Source organism: Heptranchias perlo, chromosome 3, assembly GCF_035084215.1.
Source record: "Heptranchias perlo isolate sHepPer1 chromosome 3, sHepPer1.hap1, whole genome shotgun sequence".
NCBI lineage: Eukaryota > Metazoa > Chordata > Chondrichthyes > Hexanchiformes > Hexanchidae > Heptranchias > Heptranchias perlo.
The window spans coordinates 115,181,774-115,203,902 of NC_090327.1; the positions used below are offsets into that span (position 1 = coordinate 115,181,774).

The following is a 22,129-nucleotide window of genomic DNA, read 5'->3' on the forward strand; positions in this document are numbered from 1 at the left end:
ATTGGTAGGGTGGTAAATAGCGAGGAGGATAGCCTCAGTCTGCAGGACGATATAGATGGGTTGGTCAGATGGGCGGAACAGTGGCAAATGGAATTTAACCCGGAAAAGTGCGAGGTGATGCACTTTGGAGGTACTAACAAGGCAAGGGAATATACAATGAATGGGAGGACCCTAGGCAAGACAGAGGGTCAGAGGGATCTTGGTGTGCAAGTTCACAGATCCCTGAAGGCGGCGGAACAGGTACATAAGGTGGTAAAGAAGGCATATGGGATACTTGCCTTTATTAGCCGAGGCATAGAATATAAGAGCAAGGAGGTTATGATGGAGCTGTATAAAACACTGGTTAGGCCACAGCTGGAGTACTGTGTGCAGTTCTGGTCGCCGCACTACAGGAAGGATGTGATCGCTTTGGAGAGGGTGCAGAGGAGATTCATCAGGATGTTACCAGGGCTGGAGCGCTTCAGCTATGAAGAGAGACTGGGAAGATTGGGTTTGTTTTCCTTGGAGCAGAGGAGGCTGAGGGGGGACATGATTGAGGTGTACAAAATTATGAGGGGTACAGATAGGATGGATACTAAGGAGCTTTTTCCCTTCGTTGAGGGTTCTATAACAAGGGGGCATAGATTCAAGGTAAAAGGCGGGAGGTTTAGAGGGGATTTGAGAAAGAACTTTTTCACCCAGAGGGTGGTTGGAGTCTGGAACTCACTGCCTGAAAGGGTTGTGGAGGCAGGAACCCTCACAACATTCAAGAAGCATTTGGATGAGCACTTGAAATGCCACAGCATACAAGGCTACGGACCAAATGCTGGAATATGGGATTAGATTAGACAGGGCTTGATGGCCGGCGCGGACACGATGGGCCGAAGGGCCTCTATCCGTGCTGTATAACTCTATGACTCTATAGTAGAAGCAAACTAGATGGATCTTGGTCTTTTTTCATCCAGCAATTCCTATGACCCTCTGACAAATTGCAATGGGAAAGGGCTGAAAGCACTTTAGATGTAGTCTGTGCACCTGGAGAGATATTTACCTGTATAGATTTATCTATCATTTAGACAACATGCTTTCAAAATGACTATCATAATTTTTAATAGCAAAAGCTGAAAATTCTAGAGAAACGCAGCAAGTCAGTCAGCATCTGTGAAGAGAAAAGATAAGTTGACAGTTGAATTGTCAACCGATTCTCACAAAGGGTTACACACGAAACATTAACCTGTCTTTTCTCTTTACAGATGCTGGCAGACTTGCTGTTTTCCTGTTTTGTTTCAGATTTCCAGCAAATCTAGTTTTTTCTTTTTTATTTCTCACATTTTTATGGCGGATCACTGCTACAAAAATTAATTAACAATTTGCAAGCATAAGAGATTGTAGTCTCCATAATATTTGTTTTTATTAAACTATTTGTCAAATAAAACAAGATTAGCTAGGTCGCATAAATGCATAAAATATTTTGCTTCATAATCCTGCAGACTGAAAATGAAAACTGGCAGTTTTATGTTGTTTCAGTGATGTGTGGCAAATTGATTATGCTGCACCAATGGTTCTGGTATAATAGCATTATGTGACTTCGATAATTGATACTACGTCATAAAATGTAGTATAAAATTCACAACACTGTTAAATACACCCTATTTTCTTGTTACAATTTTAGGAAAGTGCTGTTGCATTTTGCATATTAGCCTCACTTTTTTTTCTGCCGACTGTTCTGTTAAAATGCTTGAATTTTATTACCATGTACATGTAGGCTTGTCTGCTTGTAATCTTTTGTATACAAAGTAATATTGTCCGGAAAAAATGTGTAAGATGTTGCCATAGATTTGGGGGCAGTGCCAGAGGACTGGAGGATTGCAAATGATACACCCCTGTTCAAAAAAGGGGAGAGGGATAAACCTGCCAATTACAGGCCGGTCAGCCTAACGGTGGTGGTGGGGAAACTTATCGGGACAATAATCCGGGACAAAATTAATTGGCACTTAGAAAAGTTTGGGCTAATAAATGAAAGTCAGCACAGATTTGTTAAAGGAATATCCCGTTTGACTAACTTACTTCATCAAAGAATTCAATTAACGGAGAGGGTTGATCAGGGTCGTGTGGTTGATGTTGTGCATATGGACTTTCAAAAGGCATGTGATAAAGCACCACATAATAGACTTGTTAGCAAAATTAAAGCCCATGGGATTAAAGGATAATAGCAGCGTGGATACAAAATTGGCTAAGGGACAGAAAGCAGAGAGTAGTTTGCTTTTCAAACTGGAAGAAAGTATACAGTGGTGTTCCCCAGGGGTCATTATTAGGACCATTGGTCCTTTTGATATATATTAATGACCTGAACAGGGTATAGAGGGTATAACTTCAAAGTTAGCAGATGCCACGAAACTCAGAAAATTACTAAACAGTGTGGAAGATAACAGACTTCAGGAGGCCATAGACAGATTGGTGAAATGGGCAGACACATGGCAGATGAAATTTAACACAGAGAAGTGTGAAGTGATTCATTTTGGTAGGAAGAATGAGGAGAGGCAATGTAAACTATATGGTACAATTTTAAAGGGAGTGCAGGAACAGAGAGACCTGGGGGTGTATGTACAAAAATCTTTGAGGGTGGTAGGACAAGTTGAGAAGGTTGTTTTTTTTTAAAAAAGCATATGGGATCCTGGGATTTATTAATAGAGGCATAGAGTACAAAAGCAAGGAAGATATGCTAAACCTTTATAAAACACTGGTTAGGCGTCAGTTGGAGTATTGTGTTCAGTTCTGGGCATCACACTTTAGGAAGGATGTCAAGGCCTTAGAGAGGGTGCAGAAGAGATTTACTAGAATGGTATCAGGGATGAGGGACTTCAGTTACGTGGCGAGATTGGAGAAGCTGAGGTTGTTCTCCTTAGAACAGAGAATGTTACAGGGAAATTTGATAGAGTTGTTCAAAATCATGAATGGTTTTGATTGAATAAATAAGGAGAAACTGTTTCCAGTGGCAGTATGGTCGGCAACCAGAGGACACAGATTTAAAGTGATTGGCAAAAGAACAAGAGGCGACCTGAGGAAACATTTTTACTCAGAGTTGTTATAATCTGCAATGTACTGTCCGAAAGGGTGGTGGAAGCAGATACAATAATAACATTCAAAGGGGAATTGGATAAATACTTGAAGGGAAAAAATTTCAGAGCCATGGGGAAAGAGCAGGGGAGTGGCACTAATTGGATAGTTCTTTCAAAGAGCCGGCACGAGCACAATGGGCCGAATGGCCTCCTTCTGTGCTGTAACATACTATGATAGGAAAATCTGCCTACTATCATTGCGCCTTGGCATAAAGGATTGCTTGAATACAGCGCATAGAAGAAAATCAGGTAGGCTGTGTAGATATTCATCTACACACTGAGCCCAGGGATCTCCATTCCAAAAGTCCAAAAGGTAAAGCATAATTATTCGAACATAGCCTTAAAATTGAAGATTAAGATTATCAAGGCTACAGAATCTTGGCTAGTTTCCGCTGAACAACAAATGTGCATGTTGCAGAGAGCCCAATAGCATGGCAACTGTCTTTGTAAGTCTTGGATCAGTGGACGCAAGGAAACTCAGTCCCATAATTTAATCAATCTCCATAATACCCTTTTCTTTTATTCGTTCATGGGACGTGGGCATCGCTGACCAGGCCAGCATTTATTGCCCATCCCTAATTGCCCTTGAGAAGGTGGTGGTGAGCCGCTTTCTTGAACCGCTGCAGTCCGTGTGGTGAAGGTTCTCCCACAGTGCTGTTTGGTTGGGAGTTCCAGGATTTTAACCCAGCGACGATGAAGGAACAGCGATATATTTCCAAGTCAGGATGGTGTGTGACTTGGAGGGGAACGTGCAGGTGGTGCTGTTCCCATGTGTCTGCTGCCCTTGTCCTTCAAGATGGTGGAGGTGCTGTCGAAGAAGTCTTGGCGAGTTGCTGCAGTGCATCCTGTGGATGGTACACACTGCAGCCACTGTGCGCCGGTGGTGAAGGGAGTGAATGTTTCGGGAGGTGGATGGGGTGCCAATCAAGCGGGCTGCTTTGTCCTGGATGGTGTCGAGCTTTTTGGGTGTTGTTGGAGCTGCACTCATCCAGGCAAGTGGAGAGTATTCCATCACACTCCTGACTTGTACCTTGTAGATGGCAGAAAGGCTTTGGGGAGTCAGGAGGTGAGTCACTCGCCACAGAATACCCAGCCTCTGACCTGCTCTTGTAGCCACAGTATTTATATGGCTGGTCCAGTTAAGTTTCTGGTCAATGGTGACCCCCAGGATATTGATGGTGGGGGATTCAGCGATGCTAATGCCGTTGAATGTCAGGGGGAGGTGGTTAGACTCTCTCTTGTTGGAGATGGTCATTGCCTGGCACTTGTCTGGTGCGAATGTTACTTGCCACTTATCAGCCCAAGCATGGATGTTGTCCCGGTCTTGCTGCATGCGGGCACAGACTGCTTTATTATCTGAGGGGTTACAAATGGTACTGAACACTGTGCAATCATCAGCGAACATCCCCATTTCTGACCTTATGATGGAGGGAAGTTCATTGATGAAGCAGCTGAAGATGGTTGGGCCTAGGACACTGCCCTGAGGAACTCCTGCAGCAGTGTCCTGGGGCTGAGATGATTGGCCTCCAACAGCCACTACCACCTTCCTTTGTGCTAGGTATGACTCCAGCCACTGGAGAGTTTTCCCCCTGATTCTCCTTGACTTCAATTTTACTAGGGCTCCTTGGTGCCACACTTGGTCAATTGCTGCCTTGATGTCCAGGGTAGTCACTCTCACCTCGCCTCTGGAATTCAGCTCTTTTGTCCATGGTTGGACCAAGGCTGTAATGAGGTCTGGAGCCGAGTGGTCCTGGCGGAACCCAAACTGAGCATCGGTGAGCAGGTTATTGGTGAGTAAGTGCCGTTTGATAACCTGATATTGCAAGACCTCAGTATGTAGGGGAGAGTGATTACTTGATAGTGTATAGTATTCGAGATTAAATGATTTTGGAGTATTTTTGTTGAGTCATAGTAATATGGGTGAAGGAAAAAGCTGCATTGTCCACAGAGCTTAGCAAATGCAATGAACATTTCTCTTGTTAGGAAAATTATGAACAGTTAAAGGTGATTGGCAGTTTAAATACTTTGTTATTTGAAAATGTGTCTGACATCTGTTAAGCATTGTAAATACTGCATGACTTTCCATTACTTTGGTTCTGAAGCAATATACAGCGCATTATATGTTATGCTTTCTGCTCCCCTTCTGTTGGCGGCTGTGCCTTCAGTCATCTGGTCCCTACGCTCTGGAATTTCCTACGTAAGTCACTCCACCGCTCCACCTCCCTCTCCTATTTTAAGTTCCTCCTCTTTGACCAAGCTTTTGGTCACCTCTCCTGATATCTCCTTCTTTGGCTCACTGTCCATCTTTATTTGATTACACTACTGTGAATGCCTTGGGACATTTATCCTCGTTAAAGGCACTGTATAAACGCAAATTGTTGTTGTTGTTATTGTTGAGTGTATGCCTATGGGAATGAGTGAGTATGGAGTAAAGAAATAACAAGGAAAGGATGATGATAACCATCAACTTGGAAGACTGATCTGCCTTCACCCATCCCCACTTCCTCTATGCTGTCGACACTGACAGTTTCCACAGCTGCCTCCACAAATACACTTGAGGGCTTAGAATTGATGATCCTTCCTCTTGTGTGCTTCTGCTACCTTCCTTAATTTGCTAACTTGCCCTGCAAACAGAGAAGTAGCGTTGAGATGTTGGAAGACCAAATGCACTTAGTGCCCATCATGTATCTCAGCATCTGTGTGAGTAAATAAATGTACATACAGTACGCTTTTGTTGAAAGCTGCAGTCTGTAACCCCTTTAAATTGCTGCAGTTGTGCAAGAAATCCTTGTCCACTCTGCTCCCTTCCCCCCCCCCCACTGTACAAGCTCCCAGCAGAAGGCTCAAATCACATTGGGAGCTTGCTCCGCATATATATTGAGCTCTGACCCAGAAATTGAAGCTCAGTGGATGTGCCTTATTCAGGCGTACACAAACCGCATGCTGCACTGTTCCCACTAACTCTGCGACCATTACAGAAATTCCACCCATTGTGTTAAACAATCCTGTACTATTATCATTGGAAGAGTTCCTGAGAGAACTGAACTGGTTTTCATTGGAGAACAAATATTGAGGATGAATATGATACAGTTCTTTAAAATGATGAGACATTATTTATGTAAGCAGATTATTTAAGTACAACAGTGATGGCTGAACTAGAGGGCACAAGTACAAAGTTAACCAGCCTCTAACGAGAGTACAGGTTAGAGCTTGCCCCATCGTGCAGGAATCAAATATATGTAGAAGCAACAACAGGTAATCCTACTGTGATGTATTATAAAGAAGGGCTGGGTAAATATCTATTTAAGGACGGAATTGAAAATTATACGGATACGTACAGACATAGGTGGTCAGGTTTTCAATGAGACACTGTGGTTCCAATTCTAAACAGTCAGAGGAGATATCACTTTTGGAATGCAGCTAGTCTGGAGTCGACTGAGCAGATTGTAATATTACATGAATGGATCAGAATGTCAGGAAGAAATTTCAGAGGTCTGTTTTCTTCGAACTTTTGGCTGTGGCCTTGATAGAGTAAATTGCATATGGTCTATGGAAGGATTCGGGTTGATGGGCTAAACCACCTTTCTCAATCTATGCTTTGTTTCTGTGATGATAAAATGAATTTCATCTGTTTAAGTCTAGTTGCATTTGAATTGTTTTTAACGTGTTTCCTGCTTTTCTCATCAGGTGAACTGAAGGGGTCAGCACACCTTCCCTGTCTATGAAATCCAAATCTTAGATGAGAAGCAAGACATTGTCAAAATGTTCAGCACCAAAAGGTCAGTTTTGTGTGTGAGTGAAAGTACAGAAATTATTCACTAAGTTATTGTCACAAACAGAGAATGAATGCAAAAGTGTTGGTTTATACTTGTCATGTTTGCCATTTCAATATTTGGAATTTTTCAAGCATGCTTGTTTTAACCTGGTCCTGTCTGTACACTGCAGATAGTTTGTAATGATTCATGGGGCTCTGGAGGGAAAAATGTTGAAAATGTTTACAATCTATTACTAGCAACATTGTGAACAGAGCGAGATAATTTTCTTGAGACTTGTTAACCAGTGGGCCCACCAATGAGTTCCAGAGTTGAAAAAAAAACACCACCCTAGTAGCTCACTTTGGATGATGTCTAAGAAAAGATAATGACATGGATTTTCTGCTTTAGTGGAACTGAGGTGCATCTTCAGTGTAGCGGGACTTCCACCCGCCACAAAGAGGCAGCCCTGACCCTGGCCAATTTTGCAACCTCTAGATCATTTGTATAACTTTGTTGGGCTCCTTGGCCTTTGCCTGGGAGTCCACGAAGAGTGGGAGTGGAGAATGGCTGCAGCTGGCCTCTCATGTTCTCGGCTACTGCTCAAGCGTTGCATTATGTACTTGCAAAGAAACAGATACACACTTGTGAGCATCCCAACCTGCACTGAGTTGGGTTTATTGTCACATCAACTTTGTTTCCTTCTGCTGGAAATATAGTATAGGCATCAATATCAAATACAGAAAATAAGCTACTGTCGGCACAATAGGCATCTATGGGAAACTTGTATGATATTGAACCAACGTTTTCAATAAGGAACCCAGAAACAAGGGCTTCCCCGGTAACTCAGTCGATTAAGGCATATTAACCATAAAGATCCCAAGTTCAGTCTCCAGCCTGTGCTGAGTTAACTGATCTCAGCTAAGATGGCATAAAAATGTTATAGTTGACCTCAGTGTCCTGCGTTCGAGGGGAGGTAATTGGCCAGGGTTCCTGCTCCTGATCACTACCATGCAACCTTTGCTGTATGTGCACATTTATGGGCATCAATGGAAGACAGGGCCAGGCTTGGCTTTGTTTCTCCCTGTAGTGGAATCACCTACTGATACTCGGGTCAATTTTACCTCGGGGCGGGAATCAGGAGTGTGGGAGCTGAAGCGGGCGGCAATTGGTCCGGCTTCCCAGAGTGGGAGGTCTGAGAGATTTTAACTGTAACATTGAGGAATCAATTTGACTCACTTTCTATTAATTTGCTGTATTGCTCTACATGGCTGTTGCTTTTTGAATTCTGATTGGTTATCCTGGGACAGCTGACAGGTGTATCAAAATAGTGGACCAGAATCAATATAATCAACAGTATCCGCTGGAGCCAGAGGAAAGATTGACAAACATAGACAATCATAGAATAGTCACAGCTCAGAAGGAGGCCATTCAGCCCATCGAGCCCATGCTGTCTCTTTGTAAGAGCAATCCAACTAGTCCCATACCCCAGTTCTTTCCCCGTAGCCCTGCAAGTTTTTTCCCTTCAAGTATTTATCCAATTCCTTTTTGAAAGCCATGATTGAATCTGCTTCTTTACACCAGTTTTTGAACAACGGTGTAACATTAGCAATTCTCCAGTCCTCTGGCACCACCCTAAGGAGGACTGGAAGATTATGGCCAGCAATTTCCACCCTTACTTTCCTCAGCAACCAAGGATGCATCCCATCTGGACTGGGTGACTTATCTACTTTAAATATAGCTAGCCTTTCTTGTACCTCCTCGATCAATTTTTAGCCCATCCAGTATCTCAACTACCTCCTTTTACTGTAACTTTGGCAGCATTTTCTTCCTTGGTAAAGACAGATGCAAAGTACTCATTTAGTACCTCAGCCACGCCCTCTGCCTCTATGCGTAGATCTCCTTTTTGGTCCCTAATAAACCCCACCCCTCCTCTACTACCTGTTTACTATTTATATGCCTATAGAAGACTTTTGGATTCCCCGTTATGATAGTTGCCAGTCTATTCTCATACTCTCTCTTTGCCCCTCGTATTTCCTTTTTCACTTCTCCTCTGTACTTTCTATATTCAGCCTGGTCCTCATTTGTATTATCAGCCTGACACCTGTCATACGCCCTCTTTTTCTGCTTCATCTTGCACTCTTTCATCATCCAGGGAGCTCTGGCTTTGGTTGCCCTACCTTTCCCCCTCGTGAGAATGCACCTAGATTGTACCCGAACCATCTCCTCTTTAAAGGCCACCCATTGATCGATGGCAGGCAAAACTGTAAATCTTTGAATCCAATTTACCCGGGCCAGATCCGTTCTCAACCCACTGAAATTGGCTCTCCTCCAATTAAGTATTTTTACTCTAGATTGCTGCTAGTCCTTTTGCATAACTAATCTAAACTTTATGTTACTATGATCATTGTTCCCTAATTGATCCCCCACTGATATTTACTCCACTTGACCCACCTCATTCCCAGAACCAGATCCAGCAATGCCTCCTTCCTCATTGAGCCGGAAACATACTGATCAAGAAAGTTCTCCTGAACACACTCCAGAAATTCCTCCCCCTCTTCGCCCTTTACACTATTACTATCCCAGTCTATATTAGGATAGTTGAAATCTCCCATTATCACTACTCTATAGTTTTTGCACCTCTCTGTAATTTCCCTGCAAATTCGCTCCTCTATATCCTTCCCACTAGTTGGTGGTCTGTAGAATACACCCTGTAGTGTAATGGCACCTCTTTCTTTCTTAACTCTAATCAAATATATTCTGCCCCTGACCCCTCAAGGATATTCTCCCTCTCCAGCACTGCAATATTCTCCTTAATCAATACTGCCACCCCGCTCCTTTTTTTCCTTCCCTACCTTTCCTGAACACCTTGTATCCAGGAATATTTAGTACCCAATCCTGCCCTTTATTGCGCTAGGCTTCCATTATTGCCACATCATATTCCCGTGTGGCTATTTGCACCTGCAGCTCACCAACCTTATTTACCACGCTTCATGTGTTTAAAAAATGCACGCTAAACCTACTTGAGAACGTCTCGTATTCTCTCTTAGTCTGATCCCACCTTCTACTGTACTATTTCTTACTCTAGTGCTATCTGTCTCTCCCAATCCTTTTATGCACCTTGTTTCTCCTTTCTAATGCTACATCTTAGTGCCCATCCCCCTGCCAAATTAGTTTAAACCCTCCCCCACAGCACTAGTGAACCTCTCCGAGAGGACATTGGTCCCAGCTCTGTTGAGGTGCAACCCGTCCATCTTGAACAGGTCCCTCCTGCCCCAGAACTGGTCCCAATGTCCCAAGAATCTGAAGCCCTCCCTCCTGCACCATGTCTCTAGCCATGCATTAACCTGCCTTATTTTCCTATTTCTGTACTCACTAGCGCAAGGCACTGGGAGTAATCCAGAGATTACTACTTTTTGAGGTCCTGCTTTTAACCTGCTCCCTAGCTCCTGAAACTCTAACTGCAGGACCTCATCCCTTTTCTTTCCTATATTGTTAGTACCCACATAGACCATGACTTCTGGCTGTTCCCCTTACCCCCACAGAATGTTCTGCACCCTCTCCGCGATGTCCTTTACCCTGGCACCAGGGAGGCAATACACCATGCAGGACTCACGTCGGCAGTCACAGAAACGCCTGTCTGTCCCTCTGACTATTGAATCCTCTATGTCTGCTGCATTTCTACATTTCACTGTACCCCACCCCGTGCAGTCCTTTGCCCCCATGGTGCCACGCTCAGGACAGCACTCCTTCGAGGTGTCGTCACCCTCACTGGTGAATACTGGTTTGAGAGTGCCACACACCCAGAACATGTTTGAATTTCACTCTTTGTTTCTGTGGTTATGCTTGAACGGTCATTTTTGGTGACGACAGTTATTGCACTCAGACTAATCATGACTGTAAATCTGGCAATTTTATTTGTGGCCACTGACTATTTTAAAAGGGCAATCTGCGATGTGTACTTTTATTGGTATGTCCACTTTTTCATATTTTATCCCAAAGCCTTGCATTAGGTAAATTCTATGGAGCTTAAAAAGAGATTTAAATTCACAGGAAAAAAAACCTACCCAAGTTTTTCAATTGATTCTGTAACTGTTAATTCCCCACTGCTGTTATACAATTTTACATGGCATGCAGCAACTCTATCACAGCCATTCAGATAGTGTGGTAGAGACAGTCTTCATGAATAAGAGAAGCAGTGACTTTCTTGAAAGGCAACACTTCATGTGACAGGCAGAAATGGGATTTTTGGACTCCCTTGGACATACTTAACTAAGATGGTTAAAAAAAAATGAATTATGCAGCAGTTTTACATTGTACATCGTCCTTGGTGAAAACAATGCCATTGGCGAGTTCCATGCCATTATCCATTACTAATATAATTAGATTATCAGTGGGAAGTAAATCTCCTTACACACACAAACTGTACGTGCATTGCATCTAGAGAGTGTAAACATTTAGTAAAGTGGATGTTACCGAAAAGCCAAGCCTGAATAAAGATACATTTCTGAAACTAGATATCAGTATATACAAACACACGCACACACAAAAGGACGTGGTGGCAGTTTCCATTACAGCCGGCTCTTGGTCCATAATAATGCTCATTTGAGGTATTAACGTTTAACTATGTAAATGGAAATTCAGTGTCAAATTATTTAGCATTATTTAATAAGGGCTTTAATAGTTACAATTGAAAATGGTATTGCGATAGTTTAGTGTCATTGTAAATATGAATAGCAGACAAAATGAATATAATGAGGCAGTTGTAAAATAAATTTATTGCTTGCACAGGGCTTGTATTAGAATAAGGGACTGAGAGCTGAGCACAAAGCAATAGATAAATTGTCATAATCACTGGTAGACTTTTCCACATGTCCACTTTGCATCAATATTTTAGTTTCATTTGTTAACATTGAAAAATTTCAAATCTATTCTTAAAATGTGTCTTTTTGTTCTATGTTTTGACTCTTCAAAAATGTGAATGTTTTAGACGTTGTCAGTCACTACCATGAATTAGTGGATCTAGAGCAATCCGAATGCCTCATACCATACTTCCTACAAGATGCACCAAGTAATCTCATCCCAGTTCTACCCATTTCAGCAAATGGCACTTCATCAGCAACTGTGATTGTGCAAGTCAATAATTTAGATCACATCAGGAAAAGACTGAAAGATACTATAAATGGAGAATAATTCATCCATCAAACAATGAGAGTTTGACTCCAGTCAGGGACAAAGTGGAGACATGAACAGAAAGGGAATGAGTGTTCAGCTTGTAATTTTGCCATTTGTTTTGTTTTGGAAATTGGACTAGAGAAGTCACTTTTGGAGGCTTGTTTTTAATATTAAAAAAAAGTGCACTTTAAATAATTCATTATCTTGTGGTCCTTCTCTTGCCTGGATGGATTTTCACGTAATATGTGGTTAGTTTCAATGTCAGATATAATTGACAGTCTGTTGTGTTTTACAATGAACTAACCTTACATCGGGCATCTTGGTCAAAATAAGGACGAGAAATTGAATCCTGCAAATGATTTGGAGCCCAGCAGCAGGTTGGTAAAGGCAGCAATGCTAATGAAACTCTTAAGGGAAAAAGTAATCGGCCCAGAGGAAGCATTTTGCCTCGGATTGCTGCTGACATTGATCCCACAGGAAATTCCTTTCCCTCCAGTAATTGGTCCTGGTGGCAGGGATCTCAGGAGTATTGGATACAGAGAGGAAAAAAATATAATTTCAAAGATATTTTACATAATAATACAAAAATCCACATTAATTTAGAAATATCAGCTTAATCTGAACTGGGAATTTTTTTGGTGCATATAATTACACTAGAAGCAATAGAATCTTCAAATGGTAAAATATATCACTAGGAGGATGAAACATTTGAAGATATTCCATGAATCAACATGTGTCTGTCTCGAGAGTCATGTACTTTCCCTAAAGCATGCTTATTTTCTGCATCAAAGAACCAGTTGTCTTCATTGGGAAAAGAGTGTTTGAATTATAAGGCATGACATCCATTAAGAAATGTTAAGAAATTCTTAGACATGGCAGATTCACGATTTGATTTCTCAGGGTCAATTTCCTGACTTAGTGCTGCCAGTGCAAATCCATATTGGACATTTGGGCGTGTGCTGTGCTTGATTTTCCAGGCATTTAAAAGAATGGTTGGAAAATCATAGCAGGTGCATGCCCAAATTTCCACCATGTGTTTCTGATGTTTCTTTAATGTGTGTCTCTGATATTTCCCTTGCTACTGATGAAACGTTTTGGAAACCCTAATAACTGATGTCTTCAAATCATAGACACAGAAGAAATTGGAGAATACAGACTTAGAAACAGGCTTTTTGATATATAAATACAAAAACTGCTGGAAATACACAGTGGATCCATCAACAGCTGAAAAGTCAGGTGAGCAGGGCTACTTTTCTGACTTTACACTTCCAGCAAGAAGTCCAGCAAGGAACGTAAATCGGAAGTTTGGATACAGGCAGTGCGTGATTTGTGACCATTTCAGCACAACAGATTTTCTGATTGATGTTTCTGTTGGATCAGCCTCTTTGCTGAGAGTGCAAAGTCAGAAAATGAGCCCAAACATTTCAGGTGGGAGACCCTTCTTCAGCACCGATATAGGAAGACAACAGCACTCCTTTTACAGTGCTGATCAAAACAAAGAGGGAAGGGAGAACAGCAGGTAAAAGTCAAGAGTTCAGATGTGCTAAATATGTCACAAAGAGGCAGCTACTGGGTTTAATAACCTGTAAAGAATTTATATAAAAGACTGAAAGAGATGAAAGTGTAGATGATATAGAAGGCTCATCTCAGTCAGATTGTGAAAATGCATTAAAATGACAAAAGATGAGCAAAACTGCTCCAAAATAGCATGCAGTGTGAATGAGAGAATAGAGAGATAACAAAGGCCGAAAGGGTTAAAGTCAGTGTTCACATCAGAGAACTGCAGGTTGGTTATGAAGCTGACATTTGCATTGAGCTTGGTTGGAGCATTGAAAAAAAAACTAAAACTGGAAATGTCGGAGTTGGAATGGGAGGTGGAGTTGAAGTATCGAGCCTCAGGGAGGCCAGAATTGTGCTTCTGGATAGAATGGAAGTGTTCACCAAAGTATTCATCCAAAGTCCCCATGTTACAAAGGAGACTGCACTGTGGGCAGTGAATACAGTATATTTGATTGTGGAAGTACATGTAAATCAATTAGCGTTTGGTGCCTGAGACAATGATGTCGAAAGAACTGTATAGATAGGTGTTACATCTACAGCAGTTGTAAGAGAAGGTGCATGGAGAAGAGCAGCCAATGGTGGAGGTGATACAAAAGATGCATATGCAAGTACAGTACATGCAAAAATCTATCCATTCACTGCTTCTCACCTCCGGAGATTAGAGTACTACGGAACTACTTAGACAATGTGCCTTCATCTTCAGCAACACAGCCTGCTCAAAAGTTAGTAGAGTGCCAAATTCAAGTGTCTTAGCTACTCCAACACCAGTTAGTGTAACTAAGGTTTTACCGATTTTGTTTTTAAAAATGTGCCACAGTCAGGAAAAATAAATGGAAGGAATTCAATCCTTTCTGCAGTTCGTATTGTTAATAATGACTTCTCTGCTTTCCTCACAAGTTATTTGAAAAGGTACTTCTGGTATATACGGGCGTAAATTTACTGCAATTCCTTCATTCAGGCCGGAAATGGCATAAACACACAGCATGCCATTTAAAATAGTATTAAATCATGACACTTAATATGAAGATATTGATCTAGCAGAACAGAACAATGGTGTTCATTATACTAACAGAGGTATATTTGCCTGCATTTGCTAATTTTAGTGGAAACATAAATATGAGTATAAATCAGTAATCACCAGAGTATCCTTATGTCTACTTTTTCTACTACAATTAGCAAACAAAGGAATTATGGCCCTTTAAGATTAAAAAAAAATTGGGCCATTCTGCTGCCGTAATGCATTTTAAAGCTGTTTAAGGTTCTAAATTCTTTAATTATTCTAAATGTTCTCAGTTATGTGGTTTATGATTTTTCTTTAAGAATGTAAGTATGTTATCAGATGGACTAGATTGTAGTTTGTTGAGAGAGAAAGCACTTTAATTTTCCTGCTATGAGACTGGGCATTTGATCTTCCACACAGTTCTCTGTATTGTGTTCAAAGTCACTGTGACCATGGTGCACTATCCATCCTGGCTCTCCTCAATCTTTCCACAGCTTTTGACACGGTCAATCATCACATTCTCCGACACTCCCTCACCTCCACGCTACCAGTTTATTCTGCTTCCATTCCTACCTGTGCCTGTGTACTCAGTGCTTTTCCTTGTGCTTTTCCACAGTCACTGCCAGTTGAACCACAATGCCCCATCCTTGGCTCCCACTTTTTCCTCATCTACATGTTGCCTCTCAGCGACATCATCTATGGTATTAACTTCGACATGTATACTGATGACACTGAAAGTTATCTCTCCACCACTATTCCTGATTTTATGATTGATGCTGTGCTGTCTTACTTTTTTTTTGGTCAGATATCAAATCCTGCATAAACCAGAACACTCTCCAGCTCAACGTCAGAACCCATCCTGTTTGTTTCATCCCCCCCCCCCCCCCCCCCCCGCCCTCCCTTTCCGAAAGGTTGTGCCTAGAATCATAGAATGATACAGCACAGAAGGAGGCATTTCGGCCCATCGTGCCTGTACTGGCTTTTTCAAAGAGCTATCCAATTAGTCCCAGTCCCCTGCTCTTTCCCCATAGCCCTGAAAATTTCTCCTTTTTAAGTATATATCCAATTCCCTTCTGAAAGTTATTATTTAATCTGCTTCCACTGCCTTTCAGGCAGTGCATTCCAGATCATAACAAATTGCTATGTTTAAAAAAAAATTCTCCTCTCCCCTTGGTTCTTTTGCTAATTATCTTAAATCTGTGTCCTCTGGTTATTGACCTTCCTGCCAGTGGGAACAGTTTCTCCTTAATTACTCTATAAAAACTGCTCCTTATTTTGAACAACTGCATTAAATATCCCCTTAACCTTCTCTGCTCTAAGGAAAACAATCCCAATTTCTCTAATCTCTCCACATAACTGAAGTCCCTCAACCCTGGTAGTATTATAGTAAATCTCCTCTGCACCCTCTACAAGGCCTTGACATCCTTCCGAAAGTGTGGTACCCAGATTGGATACAATACTCCAGCTGTGGCCTAACCAGTAATTTATAAAGGTTTACCATAACTTCCTTGCTTTTGTATTCTATATCTCTGTTTATAAAGCCAAGGATTCCTTCTGCTTTTTTAACAGCATTATCGACTTGCCCTGCCACCTTCAAAGATTTGTGCATGTGAACCCCCAGGTCCTGCACCACTTTTAAAACTGTACCATTTACTTTATATTGCCTCTCCTCATAGTAAAAAGAGCAGTGGTCCTAATACAGCCCTGGGGGACTTCCCTCCTGTCTGGAAAAACAACCGTTCACCACTAGTCTCTGCTTTCTGTCTGTTAGCCAATTTTGTATCCACGCTCCACAGTTCCCTTAATCCCATGGGCTTCAATATTGCTAACAAGTCTATTATTTGGCATTTTATCAAACAACTTTTGAAAGTCCATATACACAGCATCAACCGTACTACCCTCATCAACCCTTTCCGTTACTTTATCAAAGAACTCAATCAAGTTGGTCAAAAATGATTTGTCTTTAACAAATCCATGCTGGCTGTCATTGAGTAATCCATGTTTTTCCAAAAGACAATTCATTTTGTCCCGGATTATGGTTTCTAGAATTTTCCCCATCACCGACGTTAGGCTAACTGACCTGCAGTTCATCCCTCTCTCCTTTTTAAGAACATAGGTGTAACATTTGCAACCCTCCAGATCTCTGGCACCACTCCCATATCCAACAAGGAAGGAAGCAGTGCTGGATCTATTTCTGGGGAATAAAGTGGGGCAATTTACTATTCTACTTGCTGCCAACCTTTTCACTACCTTGCCTTTAACTATTTTTATCCTATCCAATTTTGCTATCCTCTCCTCCTTTACTGAAACATTGGCAGCATCCTCTTTAGTGAAGACAGATGCAAAGTACTCATTTAGTACCTCAGCCATGCCCTCTGCCTCCTCAAGAAGATCTCCTTTTTGGTCCTTATTCAGTCCCACCCTTCCTTTGACTATCCTTTTACTCTTTATATGTTTATAAAAGACTTTAACGTTCCTTTTTATATTACCCGTTAATCTTTTTCTCATACACTCTCTTTGCCCCTCTTATTTCTTTTTTCAGTTCTCTTCTACACTTTCTGTATTTTGCTTGATTCTCTACTGTATTATGAACCTGACGTTTATCATAAACCTCCTTTTTCTGCTTCATTTTAATCTCAATTTCTTCAGTCATCCAAGGAGCTCTAGCTTTGGATGCCCTTTCTACCTCCCCCTCCCCCCACCCCCTGTAGGATTGTGTTTAGTGTGTACCCAAACTATCTCCTTCTTGAAGGCTTCCCATTGCTCATTTAATGGTTTACCTACCAATCTTTGTTTCCAATCAACCTGGACCAGATCCTTTTTCAACTCACTGAAATTAGCCCTTTTCCAGTTGAGTATCTTCACTTTGTTTGTTCCTTATGCTTTTCCATAACTATTCTAAACCTAATGAAACTATGATCACTGTATCCCAAATGCTCTCCCACTGAAACATGCTCATCTTGCCCTGTTTCATTCCCCAGAACAAGATCCAGCAATGCTTCCTTCCTCGTTGGGTTGGAAACATACTGATCAAGAAAGTTCTCCTGTACACATCTCAGGAATTCTTCCCCCTCCTGGCCCTTTACACTGGTTTTTCCCCAGTCAATATTAGGATAATTGAAGTCCCCCATTATCACTACTATATTGTTTTTACATCTTTCTGAAATTTGCTTGCAGATTTGCTCCTCCATCTCTTTCCCACTATTTGGTGGCCCAGTTTGTTTAGTATACTCCCGGTAGAGTAACAGCTCCTCTTCTGCTCTTTAACTCTAACCAAATACATTCTGTCTTTGAACCCTCAAGCACATCATCCCTTTCCAGGGCTGTAACAGTATATTTGATCAATACTGCCAACCCCCCTCTTTTTTTCCCTTCCCTATTTCTCCTGAATACATTGTAGCCAGAAATGTTTAGTTCCCATTCTTGCTCTTGTTTGTGCCAGGTCTTTGTTATTGCCACTATATCATAATCCCATTTAGCAACTTGTGCCTGCAGCTCATCAACCTTATTTGTCATGCTCCATGCATTTATACACATTCACTCCAAACCCTCCTACGTGCCTCTGGCACAGTTTCTTACACTCACTCAGGGATGAACCCGTCATTGTCCTGAGCTCAGCTTCAAATGGCACATCTGCTTTGTCACGAATTCCATCTACTTCTGCCTTTGCAACCCATATCCTTACCTCAGCCACCAATTCTGAACCCTCTCCATGCCTTCATCACCTCACCTCACCTAACGGCTTGATTTCTCCAATGCCTTTCCCGCTGGCCATTATGTTTTTGTCTTTTTACTCCAGCCATTTCTCCTGGGTTCAGTAACTCTGTCCACTACTGTAGGTGGGCTCTTGCTCCCTACAAACTGGAGTGTGCCTTTTTCTCCCAATATCTACGTAATTTATAGTGAGCCCAGGGATCTAATAGAAAACTCTTGTTTTGTTTTTGTATTTTGATTTACTGGTTGTATCACATGCTCGCCTGTGATCTTCCTTGCCTTGGGGATGCAGTAGAATAAACGTTCCACTAGATCATTGCTTATGCTGTAAACAGCCAAAACAGATTTATTAATCGGTAAGTAGATAAGTGAACAATGAAACACTAGATTTATAGTAGTTATTTGAGTATCCCTCCTTGAAAGATGGAAAGTAACAAGCCATTGCTGCCACAGCAGGAAGCTTCAGTGTGACCTGGACCTGGGTGAACATCCCTGATTTATATGACTGGTTGCTGCTGACCTTCCACAGTATCTTTCTAGCTTATCTATATCTCTCTCATTTTTTCCAATGGAGTACTTGCTTTGAACAAGACAGGCAGAGATATATTTTCAAAATTTCACTGGGATATAGGAAATTTAAAGTTATATGTGGTTATGTTAGGGAATAGTAACCCAGAAGCCTGGACTCATGAACTGGAGAATGAGTTAAAATCCCATCATGGTAGTTTGAGAATTTGAATTCAGTTTTTAAAAAAAATATCTGGAATGAAAAGTTGGTATCAGTGAAAATGACCGTGAAGCTGTTGAATCGCCATAGAAACCCAACTGGTTCACCAATGTCCTTTCGGGAGGGAAACCTGCCATATGTGACTCCAGTCCCACACCAATGTGATTGACTCTTAACTTCCCTCTGAAGTGGCCAAGCACACTGTGCAAGTTGTACAGATCAATCAATGCCGGCCTTGCCGGTGATGCCCACATCCCAACAATACAATAGAAACAATGACCGACAGGAAAAGACCCATTTATCCATCCAACCTATCCCACACAACTGCAATGCCTTGTGCATCACAATATATACACTCCCCTCCCCACCCTACCCTAAAGCCATGTAATGTCCTGGGAGAGGCAAAAAAACCCCAGATAAATACCCAGGCCAATTAAGGAGAAAAAACCTGGAAAATTCCTCTCCGAGCCCCTTACGCAATCGAAACTAGTCCAGGAGATCACTCTGGCCCTGATATTGCTATGTAGTACCTACCTTTTGTAAGAACTGATCTCTCTGCCCCAGCCAGAAACAGGTCCAGCTCTCACTTGAAGGAATTCAGCAAATCAGCGTTCACCGCACAAGCTGGCAACCTGTTCCACAGGGCCACTATTCTCTGGGAAAAGAACCACATCCTAATATCCAACCTAGTTCTGGCATTACATAACTTAAAATTGTGACCCCTATGTCCTCCCTGACCTATTTATTTGAAACAAGCTGTCTACAAAAACACAATCTATTCCCTTCATCTTATAAAGCTCGATCAAATCACCTCTAAGTCTACGGTTCTTTAAAGTCTGGAGTTCCAGGTTTTTGAGCATATCTTTGTAACTAAGATGCTTCAAACTGGGAAATAGTCTTGTGGCCCTCCTCTGCACCCTTTCCAAAGCCTCAATATCACCCACCATGTGAAGAGACCAAAACTGGACATTGTATTCTAAATGAGGCCTAACAAAGGTCTTGTACAAAGACAAAATAGTATGCTTTGTCTTATAGTGATTTATCCTATAAATACACCCTAGCATCCTATTTGCTGTAGCTATTGCTTCACAGCATTGTTCATGAACCGTAGAGATCTATGCACTAGAGCACCCATCGGCTTTAGTTCTTTTCCCCGAAGGGTGCATTCATAAGAACATAAGAACATAAGAAATTGGAGCAGGAGTAGGCCAATCGGCCACTCGAGCCTGCTCCGCCATTCAATAAGATCATGGCTGATCTGATCCCAACCACAAATCTAAAGAACACAAGAAGTCGGAGCAGGACCCGGCCACATAGCCCCTGGGCCCTCTCCGCCACCCACAGGGCATTGACCGATCCGAACTCAGCTTCATGTCCAATTTCCTGCCCGCTCCCCATAACCCCTAATTCCCTTTACTTCTAGGAAACTGTCTATTTCTGTTTTAAATTTATCTAATGATGTAGCTTCCACAGCTTCCTGGGGCAGCAAATTCCACAGACCTACCACCCTCTGAGTGAAGAAGTTTCTCCTCATCTCAGTTTTGAAAGAGCAGCCCCTTATTCTAAGATTATGCCCCCTAGTTCTAGTTTCACCCATCTTTGGGAACATCCTTACTGCATCCACCCGATCAAGACCCTTCACAATCTTATATGTTTCAATAAGATCGCCTCTCATTCTTCTGAACTCCAATGAGTAGAGTCCCAATCTACTCAACCTCTCCTCATATGTCCGCCCCCTCATCCCCGGGATTAACCGAGTGAACCTTCTTTGTACTGCCTCGAGAGCAAGTATGTCTTTTCTTAAGTATGGAGACCAAAACTGTATGCAGTATTCCAGGTGCGGTCTCACCAATACCTTATATAACTGCAGCAATACCTCCTTGTTTTTATATTCTATCCCCCTAGCAATAAAAGCCAACATTCCGTTGGCTTTCTTGATCACCTGCTGCACCTGCATACCAACTTTTTGATTTTCTTGCACTAGGACCCCCAGATCCCTTTGTACTGCAGTACTTTCCAGTCTCTCGCCGTTAAGAAAATAACTTGCTCTCTGATTTTTCCTGCCAAAGTGCATAACCTCACATTTTCCAATATTATATTGCATCTGCCAAATCTCCGCCCACTCACCCAGCCTGTCTATATCCCCTTGCAGGTTTTTTATGTCCTCCTCACTCTCTACTTTCCCTCCCATCTTTGTATCATCTGCAAATTTTGATATGTTGCACTCGGTCCCCTCCTCCAAATCGTTAATATAGATTGTAAAGAGTTGGGGACCCAGCACCGACCCCTGTGGAACACCACTGGTTACTGGTTGCCAGTCCGAAAATGAACCATTTATCCCAACTCTCTGCTTCCTGTTTGATAACCAATCCTCCACCCATGCCAGAATATTACCCCCAATCCCGTGATTTTTTATCTTAAGTAATAATCTTTTATGTGGCACCTTGTCGAATGCCTTCTGGAAGTCTAAATACACTACGTCCACTGGTTCCCCTTTATCCACCCTATACGTTATATCCTCGAAGAACTCAAGCAAATTTGTCAGACATGACTTCCCCTTCATGAAGCCATGCTGACTTTGTCCTATTAAATTATGCTTATCTAAATGTTCCGTTACTGTCTCCTTAATAATAGACTCCAAAATTTTACCCACCACAGATGTTAAGCTAACTGGCCTATAATTTCCAGCCTTCTGCCTACTACCCTTTTTAAATAACGGTGTTACATTAGCAGTTTTCCAATCTGCCGGGACCTCTCCTGAGTCCAGGGAATTTTGGAAAACTATCACCAAAGCATCCACAATCCCTACTGCCACTTCCCTCAAGACCCTAGGATGGAAGCCATCAGGTCCAGGGGATTTATCCGCCTTGAGTCCCATTATTTTACTGAGTACCATCTCCTGAGTGATTTTAATCGTATTTAGCTCCTCCCCCCCCGAGAGTCCCCTGTTTGTCCAGTGTTGGGATATTCTTAGTGTCCTCTACTGTAAAGACTGAAACAAAATATTTGTTCAGCATTTTTGCCATCTCCATGTTTCCCACCATTAATTTCCCGGTCTCATCCTCTAAGGGACCTATGTTTGCCTTAGCCACCCTTTTTCTTT

At 42.0% G+C, this 22,129-nt stretch overlaps 1 protein-coding gene and 1 long non-coding RNA gene across 3 annotated transcripts in view; one reads left to right on the forward strand and one right to left on the reverse strand.

The window, feature by feature from the left end:
* The window catches only part of LOC137319276 (uncharacterized), a 92,560-nt gene that overhangs the window by 51,984 nt on the left and 18,447 nt on the right, over positions 1 to 22,129 (reverse strand). The window lies entirely within an intron of this gene.
* oxr1a (oxidation resistance 1a) overlaps positions 1 to 22,129 on the forward strand; it is a 701,118-nt gene that overhangs the window by 25,164 nt on the left and 653,825 nt on the right. For both annotated transcript variants that reach the window (XM_067981541.1, XM_067981543.1), the window contains exon 2: positions 6,786 to 6,877. In XM_067981541.1, the coding sequence (XP_067837642.1) occupies positions 6,861 to 6,877 (17 nt within the window). In that variant the 5' untranslated portion in view covers positions 6,786 to 6,860. The remainder of the gene's footprint in view (positions 1 to 6,785; positions 6,878 to 22,129) is intronic.